Source organism: Sturnira hondurensis, unplaced genomic scaffold, assembly GCF_014824575.4.
Source record: "Sturnira hondurensis isolate 20B ecotype Veracruz unplaced genomic scaffold, ASM1482457v3 Scaffold0021143, whole genome shotgun sequence".
Taxonomy (NCBI): domain Eukaryota; kingdom Metazoa; phylum Chordata; class Mammalia; order Chiroptera; family Phyllostomidae; genus Sturnira; species Sturnira hondurensis.
The window spans coordinates 7,934,236-7,960,436 of NW_028093774.1; the positions used below are offsets into that span (position 1 = coordinate 7,934,236).

A 26,201-nucleotide genomic window follows, 5' to 3' on the forward strand; every position below is an offset into this window, starting at 1 on the left:
TCATTTCTGAAGAATGCCTCTTAAATATCAGGGTTTTTGATTTTGATGAAGTCTAATTTATCAGTTTTTAGTTTTATGGATTGTACTTTTGGTGTCACAGCTGAAAAATCTTTGCCTAGCCCAAGTTTACGGTTCCACATTTTGTATTTAGGTTGATGACTCAGTTTGAGTTAATTTTTGTGCATTGTATGGACTGAGGTTAATTTGGGGGAATTATGGATATGCAATTATTCTAGCATCATTGTTGTACAAATATTTTATCTCCATTAAATTACTATTTCTGGGCTATCTGTTACCAATATCACACTGCCTTGATTACCTTAGCTTCAGAAAATGTCCAACTAGTATAAAGAAAATAAACATTCAAGCACTGGAATAACCGTGGTGCTAATTTTCAGGGTGGGCACCATCCCCTTGGTCACTTCTCTAAGGGATAAGTCTTCTTAACCCAAAGTAACATGGGTTTCAACAGCCAGAGAGCCCTCTTTTTCATAACTCTTCAAATAGTCCTACTGTTGTCCTGAGTTCTTGAATAGCATGTGGGGAGGGCTCATAAACTACCTGAATATATTTGTCTGGAGTTTGCCATTGAACTCCTCAACTTCCAGCCCTGGATCAACCTGCTAACACTGTTCACACTGCCTCTTGGCTGTTTCATATGCATCTTTCACTACCTTAGCCATATTACAGGTGGGATTAATACTTCCTTTGTATTTAGGATGAGCAGGCTGAGTATCACCACCAAACAGAAGTGTGTTCTGGTTAACAAGCATGTGGAAAGAGATGTTTCTGGTATGAAACCAATCCGGAAAATATTGAATGTTACTCCCAGTGAAAATGTCAAACCCATCCTTTCCTTATGTTCAGTTATTTCATGTACCATTATAAGAACCACGTCATTATTTCTGTTTCTAGTTTTAATTAAGACTTGTAAAAGTTATCCAAGGCCTGTGGATCTCCAGGGCTCATATTTTTCTGTTTTAAAAGTTCATGGAGCCCTGGCTGGTGTAGCTCAGTGGATTGAGCATGGGCTTGTGAAGCAAAGGGTCACCAGTTCAATTCCCAGTCAGGACACATGCCTGGGTTGCAGACCAGGTCCCCAGTAGGGGACACATGAGAGGCAACCACACATTGATGGTTCTCTCCCACTCTTTCTCCTTCCCTTTCCCTCTCTCTAAAAATAAATAAGTAAAATATTTTTTTAAAAGTTCATGGAAACTATGCGTATGCCAACTTTGATCCAGTCCTAGTGCAGGCCAGTTAGGTTCTCCATCAGAAGGTCAACTTCTGCCATTGTGTTAGCTAGTTGTGCCAGAAGGTCCTTTTGCAGAAGCATAGGTGATGTTTATCACACCGTTATCTTCCACGAAGTCCGGGAACTGCTGGATAGAGAGCAGTGACAGCAAGAGCACCAATAGCAGTTGATCTGCTTGGGTACCAGGTGCTCCCGCAGTCACAGGAAGCGCCATAGTCTAGCTGGGGTGGGGCATAGGTCCACCTAGAGGCCTGCGCGGACACGAGCTTGTGCAGTCAGGCTGTTTGGGTCTAGCATCTTCTTCATGGGTGCACCCTGCTTTCAGCTTCGGCTGCAGTCCTGGCCTGTGGGCACAACCGCCGCAGCACCTCCCGGGCTACGTCCCCAGCCGTGGCCTCCTCAGATCCCACTCACACTTTCAGCTCATCGACACTTTTTATCTGAAGTGGGTTTCTTAGAGTTAGCATATAGTTCAGCCTTGATTTTTACATCTAATCTGGAAATCTGACTCTTGATTGCTATTTTTAGAGCACTTCCCCGTATTTTTCGGACTATAAGACGCACCCCCCCCAAAATGGGGAGGAAAAGGAGGGTGCATCTTATGGTCCAAAAGTAGCTTACCTGGCTCACTGTGGCGAGGGCGGGGGGGGCAGGCCACGGTGGAGCAGGGTCACAGGTTATTAAATATTTTACCACATTTTTTGCTTCAAATTTTTTTCCCTATTTTCCTCCTCTAAAACCTAGGTGTGTCTTATGGTCTGGTGCATCTTACAGTCCTAAAAATGCGGAACATGTAATATAATTGTTGATAAGGTTGTAATAGAACCTCCCATCAGGGGCTCTCCACTTGTTCCCCCTCTTCTGCTTCACTTTTCCTTTTCTGTCTTCGTTCACATTACGTATTTTTTGTGATTCCATTTTATCTGCACTAATGGCATATTATTTATGCTTTTAAATGCTCTTATTGTCAGCCCTAGGGTTTACACTATATATGTTCATTAGTCACAGTTTACTTTAAAAATATAGTAGACCAGGTCACCTGAAGTGTGTAATTTGCTTTTTACCAATCACCAACTGCCTTCAGAGGAAAATTCTGATCTAAAATATGACCTGGATTTATTGCTCTGGTGGTAGATCAATTCACAATTCCTTTTCCTTTCATCATGTCATCAAAATGTAGGAAACACATCAGAAAATATATATATAAATGTAGTCAAAATGATTGGGAAATTAAAAGTAATCATTGTTAGTGGTGTTCATATAGTCTTAAATTGTACCAACATGGCATGGTGAAGAGCAGCTCATTATCTGCTTTTTGTTTTCAAACAGATGTCGCGACTATAGAACAGTGGTTAGTGAGAATCAGTCTGCAGCACGGACTAAACATCTATACCACCGAAGGGACACTGCTGGATACCGTCCGCGGTAAAGGGCAGCAGATAAGAGGGAGAGGGAATTTGTGATCTTCTTTCGACAAATCTCGTGTATGCCCAACTCTGTGCTAAGCAGAGAGATAAATAAGAGATGATCGCGTCCCTTGAGGGACTCACAGTCCCTAATGCGAAAAAGAATTAAATACACATGGGAGATTGTTCAGCAGGGTCTGCGGCACACACTATAGAAGGTGGAAATATGTCTTCTCTGTAGCCACATTGCGGGTTGTGATAAACAGTGGCTTTCTCAAAGTAGCTTTTGCATATTTTATAAAGATGTTACAGAAGATAATGGTCATTGCATGGCAGTCTTCTGTATGAAGACCATCAGCAAAACTTCAGTCTGAGAACATTTCTATTTTTTCATAAAAAGTGGTTGTTGTATTTTGAGGTTATGAACATTGAGTGATATGACTGACTAGGTTTTTTCCCCCAATTTATAGCCCAATTTCTGGATCCTCTGTGGCACTATGCAGCATTTAAAAAAAAATATTCAGACCTCTTTTTGGTATTTATCCCCACTTTTTTCACCTTCCTCTTGACCCTTATTCTTTTTTTTTAATTCCTCACCTCAGGATATGTACTTATTGATTTTAGAGAGGGAAGAAGGGTGGAGGGGAGAGAGAGAAACTTCAATGTAAGAAAGAAACGTCCATTGGTTGCCTCCCATACACACCCCAGTGGGAGGGGATCAAACCTGCAACCTAGGTATGTGCCCTCTGACTGGGAATCGAACCCACAACCTTTTGGTGTATGGGATGATGCTCCAACCACCTGAGCCTCCCAGCCAGGGCGTTACTTTGTTCTTTCACTCCTACTTTAACAGGGTACCATTGTGTAGAGTACAGAATAAAAATAAATACTACCTTTTATGACAAGGATCACCAGGGTAGCTTCAAGAAAAACAATGATGTCTGGACCCATCAATCAAAAGCTAATTTCTTTACATGAGGCCAGACATCTTAAGTTAAAAACAAATTTCCCAGGTGATTCTGATATGTAGAACTGCTCTAGAGAAAGTTTGCATATGTACCGAGAGACATGTATAGATCTATGTAATGCAGCATTATTTGTAACAAAAAAAGTGGAAAATAACATAAATGTATAGCAATGGGGGAAAGACAAATACATGTGGTATATTTTGTTAAAATGAAGTAAATAGATCCATATATCAAGAACAGAACTCAAAAACATTGAGTGAAAATCAAGTTTCAGAATAGAGTAGGAAAGCATTTATCTAAAATTCAGAAAACAGTCCTGGCTAGTGTGGCTCAGTGGATTGAGTGCCAGCCTTCGAACCAAAGGGTCGCCAGTTTGATTCCCAGTCAGGGCACATGCCTGGGTTGCCAGCCAGGTTCTCGGTAAGGGATGTTCGAGAGGCAACCACACAGGGCCGTTTCTCTTTCTCTTTCTCCCTCCCTTCCCCTCTTTAAAAATAAGTAAATAAAATCTTTAAAAAGAAATAAATAAAATTAAGAAAACACATAAAACAATGCTGTATGTTGTTTGTGGGCATATCTACATTGTAGTAAACATAAAAAAGCATGAGCAAGAAATATACACAGCAATTTCATGACAGTGGTGGCATTTGGGAATGGGACTTCAATCAATTCTGTATCATGTTATTTTTTCAACCAAAAGTAACATATCTGAAACAAAAATGACCAAATGTTGTGCTCTCCTGTTTTCATAGTGTCCAAAATTTTTAAAAATAGTGAGTCAGTTTTTCAATCATTACAGTTTTTGAGGCTCTGATATTTTGAATATATTTTGAATTTACTCCATTTTTAAAAATATATTTTATCGATTATGCAATTACAGTTGTCCTATTTCCACACCTTCATTCCCCTCCACCCTGCACACCCCTCCCACCCACATTCCCCCTCTTTACTTCATCTCCATGTGTCATAAGTTCTTTAGCTTCTACATTTCTCATATATTCTTCTTACCCTTCCCCTCTCTATTTTCTACCTACCATCTATGCTACTTGTTCCCTGTACCTTTTCTCCCTCTCTCCTCCTCCCACTCCCCTGTTGCTAACCCTCCATGTGATCTCCATTTCTGTGGTTCTGTTCCTGTTCTAGTGGTTTGCTTAGTTTGTTTCTGTTTTGGTTTTAGGTGTGGTTGTTAATAGTTGTGAGTTTACTGTCATTTTACTATACATGTTTTTTATCTTCTTTTTCTTAGATAAGTCCCTTTAACATTTCATAAAATGACAGCTTGGTGATGATGAACTCCTTGAACTTGACCTTATCTGAGAAGCACTTTATATGCCCTTCCATTCTAAATGAAAGCTTTGTTGGATACAGCAGTCTTGAATGTAGGTAGGTCCTTGCCTTTCATGACTTGGAGTATTTCTTTCCAGCCCCTTCTTGCTTGCAAGGTCTCTTTTGAAATGTCAGCTAACAGTCTGATAGAAACTCCTTTGTAGGTGACTGTCTCTTTATCTCTTGCTGCTTCTAAGATTCTCTCCTTCATTTTTATCTTGGGTAATGTAATTATGATGTGCCTTGGTGTGTTCCTCCTTCCGTCTTCTTTAGGACTCTCTGAGTTTCCTGGACTTTCTGAAAGTCTATTTTCTTTGCTAGACTGGGGAAGTTCTCCTTTATTATTTGTTCAAATAAGTTTTCCACTCGTGGCTGTTTCTTTTCCCCTTCTGGTACCCCTATAATTCGGATGCTGGAACATTTAAGATGTCCCGGAGGTTCCTAAGCCTCTCCTCATTTTTCTGAATTCTTGTTTCTTTATTCTTTTCTGTTGGTTGTTTCTTTCTTCCTTCTGGTCCACTCCATCGATTTGAGTCCCAGTTTTCTTTCCATCACTATTGGTTCCCTGTGCATTTTCCTTCATTTCACTTAGTGTAGCCTTCATTTTTTTCATCTAATTTGTGACCAAATTCAACCAGTTCTGTGAGCATTCTGATCACAGTGTTTTGAACTGTGCATCTGATAGGTTGGCTATCTCTTTGTGGCTTAGAAGTATTGGCTCTGGGGCTTTGAGCTGTTCTTCTTCTTGAGCCATAATGTTTTAGTCTGTTCGCACCCATTACTTATGATGGGCGGAGCCTTGGGTGTTCACCAGGGCGGGGCAACCCATGTCACTGTGCTGTGATGCTGTATGTGCGGGCAGGGTCAGAGACAATGGCACTTGCTCCACGTGCTCTCTCTCTCTCTCAGATTTCAGTCCCCTTTGCCACTTTCCATGGGCCCTTCTTGTGCTGGTTCCTGAGTGGATGGGCTTGTGTACATTCTAGGACCCTGTGGGTCTCTCCAATGAACTCTCCTGTGAGGCTGAGAGCCTCTCCTGGCACCTCAACCCCCCCCCAAGTTTTTCCAATAAGTGCTTTTAGGCTTTATTTCCTGGTGCTGGGGCCCTGGGTTGCAAGGTCTGTCTCACTGTTCATTTTTTCATCTGGTTTATCTGTGTGTGAATGTGTGACCGAGGTCAGCCAGCCGCCTTGCACCCTCACTGGGTCTGCCCGTTACCACCCCACACCTGGGATCTGCCAACCGCTGCCTGCACACCAGGGTCGGTCTGGCAGCTAAAGCTTTTCCCTGGCAGCCAAAGCCGTGACCCCTCTCTGCCGGCGGCTGACTCGCCCCTCTTACCAGTTTGGACGAATGGTTCGTTGTTGTCAGACTTCCATACAGTTCAATTTTCTGTCTGTTTGGTGTGTTTTTGTTTCTACATCTTTGTTGTCTTTGAATTTGGTTGTGTGAGGAGGTACAGTATTTTCACCTATGCCTCCATCTTGGCTGGAAATCTTGTTTGGGCCATTTTTTTTTTTTGTCTTGTTGAGCCTGTTACACATGAGGGGCAGAGCCTTAGGTGTTCACCAGGGTGGGGCAACCCATGTTCCTGGGTTGTGACGCTGTGCATGAGGGTGGGGTCCGAGAGGGAACAATGGCGGTTGCTCTGCTCTCTGTGGGACCTCAGTCCCTTATGCCACTTCCCCCAAGCAAACTGGGCCTTTCTGGTGCTGATTCCCATGTGGGTGGGCTTGTGTGCCTTCTAGGACCCTGTGGGTCTCTCCAACAAACTCTCCTGTGAGGCTGGAAGTCTCTCCTAGCACCTTAACCCACACAGGTGTTTTCAATCGGTGCTTTGAGGCTTTATTTCCCCCGGGCTGGGACCCTGGGTTGTGTGGTCTGTCTCACTCCCCAGTTTCACCTGGTTCATCTGCATATGAATGTGGGACCACCCGGTCAGCCACCTTGAGCTCGCTTCACAATTGCCCCCTTGCTGGGTCCGCCTGCTGCCATCTTGCACGCCCGGGGTGCCTTCCTCGCCCAGTGCCACCACTTTCTGTGCCGCAACCTCTCTCTTCTTGGCTGTCCGCCTCCGCCTCACTTACCGGTCTGGATGAATGTGTCTATTTCAGCTCCTTGGTTGTCCAACTTCCATACAGTTCAATCTTCTGTCAGCTCTGGTTCTTATTTTGTTTCTAAATTGTTGTTGTCCTTATTTTGGTTGTGCGAGGAGGCACAGTGTGTCTACCTACGCCTCCATCTTGGCCACAAGTCTTCATTGCTTTCCATATTTTTTAAAACAGGTTATTTTTTTGTTGTTTTCCATTACCACTTGTCCTCTTCCACCCTCTCCCACCCCCACCCACCCCATCCCCCACCCCACAGTCACCACACTGTCGTCTGTATCCATGAGCTCTTTCTCTTTTCTGCTCCATCTACTCACCCCAAACCCCAATCCACAGCTGTCAGCCTGCTCTCTTACCTATGAGTCCATCTCTATTTTGCTGATTCCACTCATATGTGGAATCTAATGAACAAAGTAAACTGAAGTTGAATACTCGTAAATACTAAAATAACCATATAAAATTATTTGAATTTTAAAAAGAATCTGTAATCTGAATCACTTACATATTGAAATGTAGCAAATGCATTACATACTGCCTTGCAATTTTAATGTACATGATTTAGAATTTAGAGCGTGCCACAAATTAGAAATTCTCAAAAGTTCCAGAGGCAGAAATGAGAGCCCCCTGTTAGAGGGACCGGAAGGTACCCTGTGTCATGGAAGCACAACAAATGGCAGACAGAGTAGAGTGAATTTGGAGAGGCTGGCAGCTATCACAGTAAAAAGTGTGTTTTATTCTAGTCACAGGGAAAAGCTGTTGGAGTGTTTAAGCAGGAGAGTGGTAAATTCTGATTTATGCCTTATAAAAAGATCACTTTGGCTGCTGTACAGAGAACTGACTCTTGGGGGAAGGATGGAAAGAACAGAATGCAGGAAATTGGTTGGCAGCTAAGGCAGTTGGTCCACTCAAGAGATGGTCTGGGAGTCCTCGGGCTGCGGGATGAGTGGTCGAGATGGAGAAGGGGGCGTCTTCAGAGTACATTTTGGAAGTAGAGGTGATATGACTTCCTATCAACTCTACTGTGAATTGGGGGCGAGGGAAACAGAGATATGGAGGACAGATCCTAGATTTCTTACCGGAGCAAACAAGTGTGTGATGACCTCGCTCACTGAAATGCTGAGGACATGGGGAGAGAATATTGGAAAATGGCAATCAAGGTTAAGGTCAAGTTAACAGTTGGAAATATTTATTCACTACTATCTCAAAGAGATATTTAAAAATGTTGTCCTCACTTCCTACTCTCCCTTCCACACCCCAGACCAACCCACTAAAACAGTTCTTAATCACCATCATTAGTCACCTTCATATTGGTCACCTTCATATTGGTCACCTTTCTGTCTCTTTTTAGCTTCTCAGTGGCACTCAAGACTTTTAATCACTTCCTCATTCTTAGAGTGCTTAAAATACAATACCTGACTATAAGGAGATTGTACATAAGGGACGTTTGCAAGTCAGTGCAGTCGTATCCAGCAGCAAGCCCCCACCTCCTGTCCTCCAAGACCTGGTTGTTAATCGCCCGTATACACATGTAATGCCCTGGAAACTCAGCTGCCTTGCCCCAGATTTCTTTGACTTTTGGAGTGGATGAGGTCGGTTATAAATCGCGTCTCTTTCCCTTCTTGGCCATCCCTATACTATGTCAACCCAAATGGAAATCTAGCTCCTTCCCTGGCTTTGCACAGTGAAAAAAAAAAAGACTGTGTGTGAAAAACACATCACATACAGTCTTCAGTTTTGTAGCAGATGTTATTAAAAGTTTGGGGAGCTGCAGGAGACTTGCATGGGGACAGCAGTATTCTGGCACATTTCCTTGCTTACTTTTTGTAGGTACTTTCCCCATTTTTTCAGAAGAAAGGTAATCCTCCCATTTTCTCACACATCAACATTTGACTTTATCCAGCTTCAACCGTCAGCCTATCTAAGAAGAGATTGCTGAGCTGAAGATGTTCTACCTCTGATTGGTTTTTTTCCTGTTGGTTCTACCCCAACTTCTTTATATCTTCCAGCAATCCCTCTAAGTGTCCTGGCCACTAATGATAACTTTCCCTGTTTGCCACTGGTATTCAGATTTATTCTCATTTTCTCCATATCCACTGCTGTGTAAATGGGGCGTGGGGGGAGAGAACAAAAAGTAAACGTGTGGGTTCTGGAAGCGGAAGTTGCGCTCTAAGTTATAAATGTGCCTATCGTGTGATTCAGAAATTTCGTTTCTAGGTATAGATCTGTGGCCAGTTATATTTTTCCAAAGATGGTCGAATCACATATATTCCGTGCCATGTGCTCTTCTGTGGTGTAAGGGCAGGGCCATGAGACCTCCTTCCTCCCGCTCTGGAAAGAAAGAATTAACCTATTTTCAATGAGGAAGGAGAGTAAGGCAATACCCCCGATTTGGGGACAATGGGACAGTCCCTTTACACAGTTCCTCTAAAACCCTTGGGAAAGCAAGGGTGTTCCCTTTTCAAGAGTCCTGCCTCAGTTGAAACACCTTAACTTGACTTTTACAGAACCTATTCTTCAGTGGAAACTCGGGACCAGGATAACCAAAACGAGTGTCACTAAACTGTACCCACATGTGGTAGACCTGAAAGTAACGAAGTGCCCTTGCGCCAACGACGTAGCATTGCTTGGCTTCATTTTCAGTCCGGCAGGTAATGGTAAGTGAACGGCTTTGTTGAATGCTGGAAATGGTATTTTGTGTTTTGTAACAGCGATGTTTAACTGGCAGTGCATGACAAGTGCATAGACACAATGGAGTAAAAACATTGCCTAAAAATACCTAAGAATTTACTTTCGTCACACTACCTTGCCTATCTGAGAGTGTGATTTACTGTTCTTCCCTCTGGCTCTTTGCCGTGTGAGCAGCGACTTCGGTGTCTTTCCGCATTTCCTTTACCCTCTGCCTTCCCCTTGACGTTGCTTCCTCCCAGAGACCATTCACTGCGATTCTAACCCATCTGTTTGTGTGTGGTAGTCCTTGCCACATGTAACTAGGCACTGCAGTTCCAAGGTGTCATAGTTTGTAACTTATTATGGATGTGTTTTTATGTTACTACTGTAATACTTCGTAGGGTCCTTCCACAGTTCCACTACTGACTGTATTATTCTAGTTGTTTTTCCTAGATCATTGAGGACTGCTGGTCCTCCAAAACCAGTGAACATAAAGGAATAAATACATAAGAGAACTTAAAAAATAAAAAACAAAATTGTATTACTTATAGACAATACGTGTATCCACATAAAAATCTAAAGAATCAACAGAAAAAAACTATCAGAGCAAATATGAGAATGCTACAGAATTGAGGAATGGAATAACAATTTATGAAAACCATCCACCAGAGACCACTAAAGACTCTAATTTTAAAGTTTTTATTCATAAAGTAACAAACCTCTAATGGCACCCAGGTAGAAACAAAACAAACAAATAAAAAGAATCGCAAGGCCTGTTGTACAGAAATTATAAAAAAGACTAAGATAAGTAAAATATTTATGTTCATGAACAGGAACTTCTAATATTGTAAAGATATTAATTCTCTTTAAATCTGTGCATCAATGCAATACAATTCCAAAAAAAAAAGTGACAGCAGGATTTGCGTGTGTGTGGAAATTGACAAGCCAGTCCTCGAATTCATATGGGAGAATGAAGCAATAGAAATAATAAAGAGCAAAGATAATTTTTAAAAAGAATAAAAGGAAGAACAAAAACTTGCCCTGCCCTGACTTATTATAAAGTAATAGAGTCAGACTGGGTGGGCATTGGTGTAAGGAAAGACAAACGGACGACCCCAGTTTCTTTGCATTCCTAGTGGCTTCCAATCTTTTAGCTACCTCCAGCTCTGAGTGCCTGCCTGTGCCGAATTAGTTCAGCTAGAAATGTGTCTCTTTCCTCTCAACATCAGTTCACAGAAGCGCCTCTGTCCCACGGATGCCAGGCGAGATAAGGCCCCTCTGCCTTCTCTGGTCCAAACACTGACATGAACAAGCCCTGCTTCTGGGAGTCACGGGGAATCAGCCATTCTTTTTTAAAAAAATTTTTTTATTTAATTCTTGTTCAAGTACAGTTTTCTGTCTTACATTCCCAGTCCTGCTCCCCCCCAGTGCTCCCCACCTCCCTCCCATTTCCACCCCCCACCCTTAGTTATTCTCCATGTGTCCTTTATACTTACTTGTTCACGTGAGTCCATCCCCTTTTCCCCTGTGATTCTTTCCCCTCTCCCTTCTGGACCCTGTCAGCCTGTTCCGTATTTGAGTGTCATTGGTCATATTTTGCTTGCTTGTTTGTTTTGTTGTTTAGATTCCTGTTAACAGTGATATCATATGGTATTTGTCTTTCACCGCCTGGGGAATCAGCCATTCTTTATCCCTTGTGTTCAATCCTGCCACACACGTGAGAGTCACGGGGAGAAGGGACGGTCTCTGCCTGTTGGGGTCTCACTCACCAGATCACTTCAACATCTCGCGAGAAGATGATGAAGAAATTATTCCAGCCACCCTTTCCCCAGCGGCCTGCCCCTGGGCTCAAGCAGAACCAAGGGTCCCCCAGTGTCAAGTGGCCACAGCCTGAACCAGCAGTTCCCAGAGGAGGCCCTTGTCTGTGCCCCCAACCTCACACTAGATTTGACATTTCCTCTGGGTGTCCAATGAGCATCTCAAGTATCACAAGTGTCATCCAGAACTCTTGAATCGTCTCCCTCTGAAACTTGTGCCTTGCCAGCGTTCCTCTTCCTAATGAACATCTGGTTCCTGGAAACTCAATTCCAGGACACATTCTCGACTGCTCTTACCCTCATGACACTCCAGGCTGGCACTGCACCCTGCGTCCATCCCCATGGCGACCACTCTCACCACTGCTCAAGTCTGAAGTCAACAGTGTTTCTCCACAGACCAATGGGCAGCCTCTTCAGGGGTCTCCCTGGGCCTGGTCTTCTCCCGGTATAACTCACCCTTACTCCAGCTACCAGAGTGAGCTTCTCACATGGAAATCAAATCACATCACTCACAAACTTCGAGTACTCCAGGGCTTCTTCCCTTTGCCTGCCCCGTGGCCTGCCTCGACTTCTGTAACCCTGGGATCCACTGGTGGCCAGGGTGCCATAAAGAATGGCCTGAATTTTTAATCTAAAATATTAGCCAGAATGAAGCATTAACGATTTCTTAACCTCGCTGGAGTCTGGTCACGTAATATCCTGCTAGACACTTACCATCACCTCCACTTAGAAGATAGTATGCTGTTATCTGTAGAACCAGACTCAGTGCTTAGAAAGGCAAAGCTTAGCTTTAGCTTTTCCTCTTCCTGGAAAAAGCAGATGATGGTAACGCCTCTTTCTACATTTTTCCCTGCACAGCAAAGAGCCAGGAATTAAAATACATTCTTTACAATATGACTGATCCTGCAGTCATCTTTTGGAAACAAAATGTATGCATTAGATTATCAGCTGTCTGCAGGCCCCCACACCCCACACCCCTGAACCCCAGGCATCGGGACTAGCCTTCAGATTGACACTTCACACTTAAAACACAGGACTCCCGACATTCCTAGCTGTGGCCAAGGAAAGGTGGGATCAGGGAACAAAGTACTTACAATATTTGCAACATGTTTGGTCATTTTTTCAACAGGTTCTCACACGGCATTAGCAAATATTTTTTCTATTTTTTTCTTTTTCTTTTTTATTTAATTATTGTTCAAGTACAGTTTTCTGTCTTTTACTCCCATCCCAGCCCACCCCCCAGTGCTCCCCACCTCCCTCCCATTTCCACCCCCCCTTAGTTGTTGTCCATGTGTCCTTTATATTAGTTCCTGTAAATCCTTTTTCCCCTGAAATTTATTTTTTCTGTTTTTAAAATCACAAAGATTAAAGTTTCTTCCCTCTTGGAGTTTACATTTTAATGTTTTCTTTGGAGGTTTTTTATTGTTTACTAAAATTGTGCTAATGATATAGGACCATATCTGTGCTCAGGGGGGTGTTAGGAAAGAAAAGCTCTACATCTACCCTCTTAAGTTCAGTGCCAGGGTCTGCGGATTAAGCTGTCAGTGATTACCGGGGAAAAAGGCATGCAGTGTTTACTAATACATTCATGCAAGTTCAAAGAAGTAGTTACACTCAGGAGTTTGCATACCATCTCAACAAAGGGACGGGACCTGGATTCAGAGGGTGATGCTTTGTGGGAAGTGACGGGAAACAAGTGGGGGGGGGACTAAGGTCTGTTTAAGCGCGCTTGTCTGTATCAACTCCCTTCCTGGTGATAAGAGTGTCCTCCTCTTGCTGGTACAAGGGGGCACCTTTCTCGAGGGAAGATAGATGTATGCCCTGCTTTTAGGTAGATGAGGGGAAGACAGAGAACTCGCCTTGCAACTGTTGATTCTCAGTTGCCTTCAGCTCAAAATAATCCTCATGGCAAAGAGGCATATTTTGGGGGGGGTGTATTCTGACCCCCTTCAAATATAAAGCAAAATACTTAGTAATGAAATCGGATGGCCAGCTAAAATCTTGCAGTGTAACCTGAAGTCACTTCGCCTTTCTAGTGCTTGGAGCAGTGAGATTCGAGCTGAGGGGCGGAGGTGAGGTGCAGGCGTAGAGTGGGGTGGGAGGTGGAGCAGATGTGGCTGGGGCCGGGGGACCTAGCCCCACAGAAGCCAGTTACTCCCTTTGCAAAGTCGTCTAGCCTTTACCGTCCTTTCCTCTCATGGCAGGTGTTTACATAGGCCTCAGCTTTTCCGGGTTTTGGAAGTATGATGATACCGTGTGGTATGACCTGACGGATATGATCTATTCCCAAGTTGGAGAAGGTAATTCCACTGAGAGTGACTTCATCTTCAGCATCTCACTTATACCAACGTTTGAGCAGTATTTCGCCTTTTCCTTATGTTTTGATCCATGGTATGATTCCTTCCTTTAGGACACACGGAGCTCTCAGTGGTGGATATGGTTTTAACAAACCATTTCTTTGTTATCCTCACGTCTTTGGGACTTTTTATAAGTAAAGATCTTCGCTATCCATCAGACCCTGTCCTAAAGGTGTGTGAACTGCTTTGTGATGAATAGTTAACCTGAAGTATCTTTCATGACATAAAGTAGAGAAACATCAAATACTTGAGTTATGCGCGGTCTCCCTTTGGATTGAAATGCTTCTTCCTTTTAAAAAATAAGGTAATAGCATAATACAGTGACTTCTTCCTTTGCCTTATAGTGTTGACAATGTCATTTGGAAATAGTGCTAGTGTTATTGCTATACAGATTTACAGTTTTACATACATATAAGTAGAACACACTCTATCTGTCTATATATCTAGAGTTATATATGATCCCAAAATACTTTAGAGTAATTGATAGAGCTAAATATACTATTGCAAAGTAACCTAAATTAAAGTGACTTTGGTATTGAGAGAAGAGGGATGTATCATACTTTGCTGTGTATAATGTACACTCATGTTTTTGGCCCAAACTTTCAGGAAAAAAAATCTTTCATTTTAATTTTTGAATTCATTCAATGATTTATATTTAGATACTTGTTTTTTGTACTGTAAAGGAATTTTAGCATTTATTTTTGAACATATGGGTATTGTTATTGCTTTCTAGAGTTATGCTTTTAACACATAAGCATAAATAAAAGAATTAAGGCATTTGTATAGTTATGTAATTAATACTACCCATGTATAATACACATTCTTATTTTTCCCTGAAAGTAAGTTTGGGCAAAAGACTGTGCATTATACATGACAAATGTGCTACATTTTGGTGAAGATACACAACATGCACAGAATGAAATTCTTAAGCATGTTAATAAACACCTCTTAAAAATTACGACAGAAATCAGAGCGGTCATAAAGAATTAGGAACAGTGTAAGAAGAGCTAATACGGAAGGGGCAGCTGCCCCAGTGGAGACGCAGGTATGTCTTATGCACAGTGATTACGACCTTTCTCCAGGTGTACAAATACTCACAGGCTCTCTCCTTCCTCACTATCTCTGAGAAAGTACCATTTGTTGCACAGACAGCTAATCAATCTGGCCTTCTATGTGCTTATCATACAATTGCTGAAGCCAAGCTGTAGATGCCAGGAACAGTGACTCGAGTTCAAAGTCCAGTGGGCCCAATCCAAGGCCTGCACTTTGCCGAGCAGCAGGAGGCCCCGGGGAAATGGTAGGTTAAGGGTGTGCCTTCTCAGTCCCGAGAGGGCGGCACACTTCCTCACTCCTGTCCTTGAGTCATTAACAGGTGGGGTATTGATCCCAAATCCCGGCTGGCACTAAGTTAAGGTAGGAACAGGTTGACCCAATGGTGAAACAGGCGAAGACTAACAGGGACATCTCCAGGACGTTGTGGGAACGACTCAGGGGGCTGGTTGCAGTGTGGCACTCCTGACCGCAGGGCTGAAGAGAGGCATTGCCTTCAGGATCATTTAAATGCTATGTTTGGTTAAGCCTTCTCAGAGGCAAGCTAAAATTAAAGTTTCTTTTCTTTCCTTCTAGTTTTCAAGGGCAGACTTTTGTGGCTTCGAAAGGGTAAGATGCTTTAAATGTCCAAGGGTGGGTTAAAAGATATGTTCCCTCGGTGCCGTAAGAGATGAGGTGCAAGATGAGAATTCGAGATATAGATTATTCCTGTTACTATAATGTTATTTGCCAGTTCAGTTTTAAAAATTGTATTTCTACCACCTATCAAGCAATAGGACACAGTGCCCTGCCTTGTTTCAGAGGCCACGCAACCCCTACTTTCTGTTCCACCCAGGACTTTTGTGGAGGTTCAGGTGTTTTCTGCACCAGGGCGCCCCGGTGAAAAGAGAGTCGGGGCTGAAATCTGGCTAAGACTTTACTCCCCGAGCCACCCACCCCTGTGCAGGAGAAAGTCACTTTCTCGTTTGCGTATTAGCTAGGCACACCTCTGCATCTGCCTCTTGGGGAGATTTTATTCCACTGGTTATCTCCCCTCTCTGTTACAAGGTCAAGTTTCATGATTCAGTAAGTCATTTTAATCAACACACGAGCATGTTTCAGTTTGGAAACAGCGACAAAAAATTTGAGCATTCCTTGCCTTTTGCCATGTCCCCTCCCCATCCCCACCTCATACACACATGCACGGCCGAAAGTGAAATAGTTTTGAAAAGTATAGGAATTTACCTCCCGATTAGGCCTTTTAAATGGTGACTGAAGGAAGGGTGGGAAGAATGGGATGTGTGTGGCTGTTGGAGAAGGTTCGAAGGAGTTAATACTTGATGACCTATTCATTTACTTCTTTACTCACTGTACAAATATTTGAGTACTTTCTCTAGCCCATGCTTGTTTAGACAAGAAGAACTGCATAATGAACAAGACACCATCCCTACTGCCATGCAGATAGCAATCAGGGCTCACTGAAATTAAAGCAGGTTACGGAAATAGAGGGTTCAGGGAAGATAAGATTCTACTTTAAATAAGGTGACTGATTATAGCAGATCTCTCCAAGGAGGTGAAATCCAAGCAGAGACTTGAATGACATGAAGAAGCACATTCAGTCAGAGGTAACGGTAAGTACAGGAATCCTAAACTGGAAAGTAAGCATGAGAAAAAATCTGTTAGCCACCAAAATCTGTTTAGTAGAAATAGCAGGGATTTTGGGTTGCCTCTTCAAGGATAAAATTCTCTCTTGTATAAGAGACGCAAGACCCTTCATTCCTGTCATGTCGACCCCTCACCTCAAGCCATCCTTGCCAGCCATTAGCTTCATTCTTTGTACATTTTCTCCAGGTGTTAGTAAGAATAGCTACCAGGTTCATAAGCAATCAGGTTCACCATCCCAACAGGAGGAGGGCAGTGTCTCTTTCCCCGGAGTTCCCACGAGTCACAGGGCCAACTCATTCACTTGATGGGATCTCATGTCCCTTCTTGACCAACCTTTGTGGCTCTAAGTCAGACCTGGGTCATGAGCTCATCCCTTGGAATGAGGTCAGCCTGCTCAGGTGAGACTGTCTCCCAAGATATTGACTAGACTGTTGTCAGTCTGATTCCAGGTAGGAAATAAGCAAGCAGGAATCTAAAGAGAAGGAATAAGCCAGGGCTCAATAAAGATTTTATATTAATTGCTCAGGTATTATACTGACAATTATGGTGTCCTGCAAACCTGAAGATTTATATGAGAACTCAAAAAGTTCATTCAATATAACACCTTAGCTTGAAGGTACCACACCATTCAACTAAACTGTAGTGTATTCTTGTGTTAAAAGTCTGTTTTGTTTGTTTGTCTAGCAGTTTTACTGAGATGTAATGCACATAAAATTCACGCATTTAGAGTATACAATTCAATGGGCTTTAGTATCTTCACAGAGTTGTGTAACCACCATCACTATCGATTTTAGAGCATTTAAAAGGATAATGCACAGATTACACAGATCTTATCACCGACCTATAAAACTGTGAGAAGGTCTCCCTTTTGTTGCAACAATAATTCGAAAGTCAGAACTCTCCTGTAACAAAGAAACGTCTCACACGCCTGCCTAATTCATACCCAACAGGACGTATACAATCTCACTTTCTTGCAAGCTTTTCTCTTGACGAGCACTGTTTCAAAACCTAGGTTTTTGTGGCTTGTTTCTGGTTGCTTCTTTCTGCCATCGGTCTTCTGCGAGGGGTCCTTCAGCCTGGCTGCCCCCACTGCGGATGAAAGACAGGCACTGCGGCAGCGACAACAGGCTAACAGCCTCTGGTAGCCTCAGAAAGACTAGGCCGTGAGGCAGGGCGTCTGCCGTTAACACGTGCTCATTCACGTGAAATTCCTTTGTGTTCCTTTCCTGTGTGGGGGGGGTTCAAACAGCAGTTTTCTTGATTCTTGTCCTCACTCTACAACCTTTTATTTGCATACAGTTTTCTTCCTTTTATTTGCCTCACAGTCCTGAACTATTGAACTTTTACCTTTTTTTAAACGTGTTTCCTTTTTTGTGTATTACGTCTACACGTTGCCTAAATGATATTTTTATTTATTTATGTAGGTGGACTATGTCAAAGGAAAACTGTGGTATAACGAAAGATGTTTTGCTAACACAGAACCATTTGAAGGTAAATTTCAGTTGAAGAAGAGTTGACGGGCTTTTTTTGACATAGCATATATGGATCAAATAAAGTGATGAGATGGAGTAAAATGTAAAACATAGGTTTGTTCAGTGTAAGTTTTAAAACTAAGACCTAAAACTAAGGGGGACAGTTCATTCACATCCAAGACAACGGACACGCCCTGATAGAAGCGCAAGAAATTGGTCCGAGTATATTTAACAAACCCACTTAGACATTTAGGTGCGGCTTGTGACTTCTGTCCCTTCCTATTTTACAGTTGACTATGTCACTGTCACCTTTGAGAGGAACCGGACCTTAAGTGAGGTATGGCATTGCATAGAGTAAGAGGTAAGACATTTTATTGTGCACAATTTTATGGATTGTTTTCAATCTAAAAAAAAATTCAGTTCTACAGACCGAAAGGCTTAACAGTTACTTCTTGCTCCCACTGGTGCCTGTCCTGGTGTTTAATGATGACGAAGTCATTGTGTCGCCTCTAGACACAATTGCAGGGGTTCCGGACAAACAACCTGGCCCAGAAGGACGCTTTCTGAACTCACATCCCCCGGAAGAGAGCACAGGCATTGAAGATTTGACACTTAAAAAAAAAGTCAAAACTTTTATTTAGAGTCAGTCATTAGTTTATTTGCTTAAGAGAACTAATTAGAGCTTATATGTCAAAAACAGCATTGCGTTTGCCTTTCTCTTTTTGTAGGAAAGCTCTTGTTTTTATAGCAGAGAGCCATTTTTTGAGTGGTTACCTTGCTTACCGCCCCTTTTGAAACAAACGAAATCGGTTGCTTCAACTGTAATAGCTTTTCTTGTGGACCAAGAGCACAATGCTGGAGTCTACCTCTTCCATAACCAGGTAACCATGTGTCTGGGGGCCGCTGCTCCTGACGCTGCAGTGGGGAAAGTTTAACCGGGCAGAACTGTTGTCTCGTTCTCGTCAGCTTTGGTGGCAGAGTTGGATCACACTAGAGACAGCGAAATTATTTATGGCTACTAATAGAGATTAAGACACTTGAGGGATTTCTCGCCTCTGATTGTCATCGAGTTTGACGAAACGGGAAGAGAGGATGCCGTTTGCATGGTGATTCTCCTTTGCTTATTCTCCCTGAGAATATAAGCTGAGTTAGGTTTATATAAATATCACGTTTCATGAAAGTGGTTAGTTTAGATCAGGGGTCAAACTCATTTTCACTGGGAGCCACATCAGCCTTGCGGTTGCCTTCAAAAGGCCAAATGCAATTTTAGGACTGTATAAATGGAACTACTCCTTAACCAGGGGCAACGAGCTCAGTGCCACCGCCAGACAGAAACAAGGTGGGGGGCTGGATTCAGCCCGGATTCCATTTATAATAGAAATAAATTGCCACAGATCTATATATTCTGTTCCAAAGGGTCTTAACCCCAGCTGTGAATTAGAATTTTTTTTAGAGCCACTATATATATTTCAGTCCTACCCTTATGATTTCAGGGGAGAAAGAAATAATTTTTCTCTTCCCCCTTGGGCTCAATGACCAGGGTCCTGCTCATGAAACTGACAAAAGACAGAATAGCCGGAGGAAAGGAAACAATCTACTTACGTGTGCAGTGTCTGTGCAGGCAGGTACAAGTCAGTGAGGAGGAACTCAGAAAGGGGGTTCAAATTTAGGGGTCATGTACCTCCTTAATGGGTTAAGGGGGTGGGAGCGGCACTCAAGGAAAATACGAGCGAGCGAAAGGACGTGGCCTTACAGGGGGTCCGATAGTTTGTGATAATGTTTGTTTACACAGCTATGAGTGTTCTTTCTGCCTCCTTTGGGGTGAGAAATCTCCCACGAAGAAGGGGTTGGGTCGGTTTCATTCACATTCTCCCTCGTGTGAGAAGCTCCGCCCTGAAGAGGGAATTTATGGCAGTCCCATTTCCCAGAAGCTGCTGCTTTTAGTCAGATCAGGGAAGCCTTTCTCTCCTTCATCTGTTGAGTCTCAAATGTCTTCAGCTGAAAATAATCTTTACAACAAAGTGGCACATCTTGGGGTGCATATTCTGATCCCCTTCAAGATCATGACCCAGTAGAATTGGAGTGTGGCCCAGGGGCCCACGCTCTTCAAAAGCAGTTTGGGGTGGTAATAATGAGCTTGGGCACCGGAGTCTTTCTGCTGGATTCAGTTCCTCTTCCACGTATTACAGAGCCTTGGACAAAGTGTTCGATCTGCCAAACCTCATGTTTCATAGCTATTAAGTGGGTGTAGATGGGGGGTGCAGAGTAAAGAGGTATGGGTGTTGCTCATCTTTGCAGTTCTGTGCTGTGTTAACGGGTCCCTATCTTAATCCAAATCTGAGTAACGGGAAACTCTGAAGACTGTAACATGGACTAGTATTATTCATGGAAAAGCTCTTATGATTGCTCAATGCTTTGTCTGTTTCTAGAAAGCCACCACAGTCTCCGTACACAGCCTAAAAAGTAACAAACCAATATCAAAACAAAAATTTCCATTTTTTACGTTTCCTTCATCATTCTCCTCTCCTGTCGGAATGGTATTCCATCCACGAAGCCATTTTCTCTATGCCTACGGGAATCAGGTGCGTACCCATGAAATTTCACTCTCTGGTGTGGGTGTGAGTCGTTTGCCTCGTCTGTGCTGAGTGGTTACACTTTAAGTAAAGAACCTTCGTGGACGATGAGTGTGGTGGGAAGCCCAATGCAGAGAGAACGAGAGGAGAGCAATTAGAGGGAATGAGCACAAATGTTTTGCCAAGTTTTGCTGAAATGTGGAGCTGTGAAATGAGGCAACCTTTGAAGGAAGGAAGGGTGTTCAAGAGGTGGTTTTTTCTTTCCTTAAGATCGTAGAAATTATGCTGTGTGCCAATGGGGATTATTCAGTAGGAGGGGAAATTGGTGCTGCAGGAAAGAGAGTGATTTCTGGAGCAATGGATGTTTCTAAATAGGTGAGAGGAGAGGAGAGCTATGCTCCAGCAGAGTGGGTGGCCTCAGGAGGAAGGCTATTCTACAGTAACAGGAAGGAAGGGAGAGTCCATTGGTTCAAGCCTGGTAAGTGGACAGATGTGGTGATGGAAGCATGTGGGAATTTATCTTCTATTTTTGCAATAACACATCGAAGCCATTATTTGAGAGTGAGGATGGAGGAAGAGTGTTGTAGGTTTGAGGAAAGAGAGAACAGAGTAACATAGTAGCCTGCAGCGGTGGGGGCGGGGAGGGGGGACGGACTGAGGGGACGAGGTGTGATCACTGGAGCTTTGTGTTCATGATTCAGAGCGTGACCATCATCACACAGCATGTTCAGCATCACACAGCATGTTCTCCTCCATGTTCCGCTGTGGGGTCCACTCCGCACACAGAAGACAGAGAGTTGTCTTTAACCACAGCCGGAGTTCTACCAAGAAACTGCTGATAAATAAAAGCGTGTACAGAAGGGAATGCAATACAACAGAGAACAAAATTAAGAAATTAAAGGCATGAGTATTACAAAAGTAACAAACCCTCAAAGATATGATCAAAAGATGTGATTGTCTATGTAGAAAACCTAAAAGATACGGGCAAATTATTAAAACTAACAAAAAAGGAGAAGGAGGAAGAGCAGGATTCTGTTCATTAAAGACATCATGGAAAGTAAAAACACAAGCTGGAAGTAACATTCGCCACACACTTAACTGAGGAAGAGTTAATTGTGAGAACAAATAAGAATTTCTACAAAGCAATGCAGAAAAAGCTAAATTGATAAAAAAAAAAAAGTACAAATGGGCATTTCACAGAGAAGGAAATGCAGTGGAATAAACATGTGGGAAGATGACACAATTCACAAGTCACCAGGGAGCTCCAAATGAAAATGCAGTGCAGTATTTTCAGCTACTTAATCAGCAAAATGAACCCCAACAAGGCCCATGTTGAAGAGGACGCGGTCCCTTCAATGGGGCTGATGGGAGGGGAGATTACTGCAACTTTTCAGGATAGCAACTTGGCCTTCCTGTTCTCCTGTAAATTTTAATGTTTGCGTGTTCTGTGACTCCCAATGTCACCATTTTGGTGAGGGAAACATACATATGAGGAAACATTTAAAAATCTTCATCACAGTCCTGTTAAATAATAGCACTGGGTAACTGAGAATAACTCACATGTCCATGACAAGGAGAACAAATAACTTACATTTTATTCACATCATGAACTATTTATTATACAGCAATGGAAAAGCAAATTAACTGAACCATACACGAAAGATATGAATATAAGTAAATGGTATTGGGGGAGTAAGTTCTAGGAGGCAATATATGGTGTGATGCCCTTGTATCAAAAAAAGTTTAAAGAAAAAATCAAGCACCATTTTAAACATATTTATATATGTGCTAAAACTAAAAAAAAAAAGTAGAAAGGGAATGAAAAGCACAAATTTCAGGACATTGGATATGACCTTGAGGAAGGAGGCAGGGTGGTAGGATTTGGGGGAGTTTGATAGGAAAAGGTAAAGTAGCAATAGGCTAATTCTTGGGTTAGGCTTCAGTTCACACGTGTTCATTATATTAAATAAGTAGCACAACAAGAATAAAACTGAGCCATAAATAGATCAATAATTTTTAAAATATTTAGAAAAATGCAATGAGATGCCATAGATTTCATTCAAGGAGTCAGTAAAAATTTAAAACAAATTTTTGATAATGTCAAGTATTGGTGAGTTTTGGAGAAATGGATGCTCTCATCATTACTTATAAGAATATAAACCGAGTCAGCAAAATTCAAGAACATCTAAAACCCAGAAATCTTCATTTGAATAAGACTGAGGCTATTAAAAGAAGTAGCAAGCAGGATTCATCTTCAAACAACACTTCAGATAATTCTTGCCCAAAGACGAGGAAGAGGAAACCGAGAAACGGACACGCTGTGTGCGGTGGAGCGCATCCGAGGACTCACCGCGGTCCCGGGACGCACACCTGCAAAGGCCTGGGGGCTCCGTCCCACCGAACGTGTTCTCCGTCGTGGCTGCCGGTGCCTAGAACGGGGAGTCTCGGGTCAGAATGGGGCAGACGCTCCCCCCCTTACTCAGATACACCCGGCACCGCACCCTTTTGTGAACGAGGGACCGCCCGTGGGAGATGCTGGGCATCACTTCAATCTCTTACCCATTCGCCCCGCGTCAGCCCGGGGCTGTAGGCCCGAGCCCGCCAACACCCTACCACACAGGCTCTGGGAAGGAAGTGCAGGGTGGACCGAGTAAGGGAGTCTGTTCACGTGTGTGTGCTCATGTGCACGTGAGGTGGGGGAGGGGGTGGAAGGATGTGGGAATGTGGCAGAGACTGTGCTGCGTGGATTTGCTTGCGCCGGAAGATTAGGCTGATAGGGAAAGACCGCGGGGCGGGGCGGGGCAGCGCTCTCATGGTGGGGGCCTTCCTTTTGGTTCCCTTAGGTATGGCTGTCAGTGGACGGCGGCAACACTTTTGAATTACTGGCTGACTTTCACGGTGATGTCATAAAGAGCACTTATCACAGCTTCTACACCTCCGATATCATTTTCGTTTCCCGAAGTGGGAAGGCCTACTTCACGAAGGCAGGTGAGGCATGCATGTTTATGGCTGTGGGCATCACATGAGCCAGGGCTTCCAAGGCCTGAAAACTCAATCAGCTGACCTTAAAGGAGTGATTAGGAGTGATTGGTAGGTTTAAATATGTTTTTAACTGTGGTAAAATACATATAACATACAACTTATCACCTTCCCCATTTTTAAGTGTATAGCAAAGTCATATTAGGTACATTCAGAGTGTTCAGTCACCATCACTGCCATCCATCTCCAGCGGTCTCTCTAGCCTGTAAAACTGAAACTCTATCCTTCAGTTAATTCCCCGTGCCCCCCTCCCCACGGTCCCCTGCGACCACCACTCTACATTCTATCGCTGGGATCCTGACTGGGCCAGGCCTCTCGTGTCGGAGGAATCATGTGGTGTGTGGTCTTTTGTGACTGGGTTATGTCACTCCGTGTAATGTTCTCAGGGTCCATCCATGCAGTTTCATCCTGCTCACTTTTCTTCATTTTTTTTTTAAAGAAAGGGAGTGAAACATCAATGTATGGTTGCCTCTAGCTCACCCCATACTGGGGATATGGCCTGCAACCCAGGCATGTGCCCTGACTGGGAATCAAACCGGCGAAGCTTTGGTTGCAGGCCTGTGCTCAATCCACTGAGCTACAGCAGCCAGCGCTCTTTTCTCCATTTTTAAGGCTGACTAATATTCCACTTATGTATATACCACATTTGGCTCACTCATTCATCCCACTGATGGACGCTCGGGTTTCCTCCCTGGTTTAGCTAACATGAATAGCACTGTTAGAAGTGTGGGCACACAAATCTCTCTGAGACCCTCCTTTCAATTCTTTATTCCAAGAAGCAGAATTGCTGGATCGCATAGTAATGCTCTTTTTCATTTTTTGAGAACCCTGCATACTTTTTCAACGGCTGCACCGTTCTGCCTTCCCACCAGCAGGGCAGAAGTTCCAATCCCCCCACATCCTGTCCACACTCGCCTTTTCTGGTTTCTCCACAGCAGCCCTCCCGGCGGGTGTGAGGCGGTGCCTCATCGCAGTTTTTCTTTTCATTTTCCCTAGTGCTGAGGGACGACGGGCACCTCATGGTTTTTGTCCGTTTGTAGATCTTCTTCAGAGGAATGTCCGTTCAAGTCCTTTGCCCGTTTGTTCATTTGATTGCGTGTATTTTTCTTACTGTTGAGAGTTCTCTACATATTCTGGGTGTGACTCCCTTCTCGGATATATGATTTGCAAATATCTTCTCCCGTTGTGTGGGTTACCTTTAATCTCTTGGTTCAGATCATTTCTGGGTATTTTCTTGGTTTCGATGCTGTTTGCCCTGATACGACGCAGGTGGATTGTTCTCGAGACCCGTTTGCCTCTCCTTGTCAGGTAGGGTGGGGATTCGTCTTCTCGGCTCAGAGCGGTGCCTGGGAAGGCTTGATCTGGCTCCGGTCCGGAGGGCCTGGCTTCTCCCTTTGCGTTCACTGAGGGCGTCTCTCGTCCACTGTCCACCTCTTGCTTGTTAGAAGGGCACTACTGAGGGTCCTCAGGAAACTTTCATTTCCTTTCCTTCCCTCAACATTGCCCCAAAGGGCTGGGTGTACAGTTGCATGGCCTGGTACCCCAGAATTTTCTCTTTCTTTCCTTAGCTCTTACTTTTTTTCTCTTTCGGCATGTCATTGCTTTTCCTTGTTTGATTTCTGCTAACGGCTTTCTTTTTTTGCTTTGTGCTCTCCCTTTACTTATTTATTTATCTGTTTTTATGGTAAAATATACATAACACACACTTTAGCATTTTAACCATTTTGAAGCGTACAGTTCACTGATACGAAGCACGTTCAAATTGCTTCACAGCCATCATCACCACCCGCCTCCCTCCAGAACTTTCTCATCTTCCCAAACTAAAATTCCACACCCATGAAACACCAGCCTCCTCCTTCTCCCTCCCCCCAGCCCCTGGCAATGACTTTCCATCCCCATCAACTTGACTGCCCTATGTACCTCGGATCAGTAGACGCTTACCTTATTTGCCCGTGTGTGACTGGCTTATTTCACGGAACACACCATCTTCAAGTTTCATCCACTTTGTAGTATACATCAGTACTTCTTTCCTTTTATGGCTGAATACTGTTTCATCGTGTGGATAGAGCACATTCCGTGGGCCCGTTTATCAGGACATTTGAGCTGGTAGACATTTGATTGTTTTTTCCACTTTTGGGTCTTGTGAATAATGCCACTAGGAACGTTTGTGCACAGATTTTTGCATAGGCCTGTATAAGAAATCGAGAACAATCTGCTAGGACGCAGGAGTCACCTTAACTTTGGAAAGGGCAAACATTCCTAACAGGATATAAGAGGCAAGAAGCACTAATCATAAAAGAAAAGATTCATAAACATAATTTTTGAAAACCTATATGTAATATATAAAAATATATAATGTATATTCAATACATAGATGTAGATAGGTTATATATATAATATATATACATATATATATAATATATGTATTTGGTTCCTTCTGTTAGTGTTCGTTCTGTTAGCGTTCACACAGTGAGGACACTACCAACTGTGTAAAAGTAATGCTGAAATTCAGTAACTTA

General features: G+C 43.2%; 1 protein-coding gene across 1 annotated transcript in view; it reads left to right on the forward strand.

The window, feature by feature from the left end:
• CATSPERB (catsper channel auxiliary subunit beta) overlaps positions 1-26,201 on the forward strand; it is an 85,881-nt gene that overhangs the window by 22,450 nt on the left and 37,230 nt on the right. The window contains exons 5-14 of the mRNA XM_037031326.1: positions 2,585-2,680; positions 9,568-9,717; positions 13,752-13,847; positions 13,958-14,076; positions 15,531-15,563; positions 18,023-18,089; positions 18,361-18,407; positions 18,799-18,951; positions 20,500-20,652; positions 23,487-23,631. Coding sequence (XP_036887221.1) covers positions 2,585-2,680; positions 9,568-9,717; positions 13,752-13,847; positions 13,958-14,076; positions 15,531-15,563; positions 18,023-18,089; positions 18,361-18,407; positions 18,799-18,951; positions 20,500-20,652; positions 23,487-23,631 — 1,059 coding nt within the window. The remainder of the gene's footprint in view (positions 1-2,584; positions 2,681-9,567; positions 9,718-13,751; positions 13,848-13,957; positions 14,077-15,530; positions 15,564-18,022; positions 18,090-18,360; positions 18,408-18,798; positions 18,952-20,499; positions 20,653-23,486; positions 23,632-26,201) is intronic.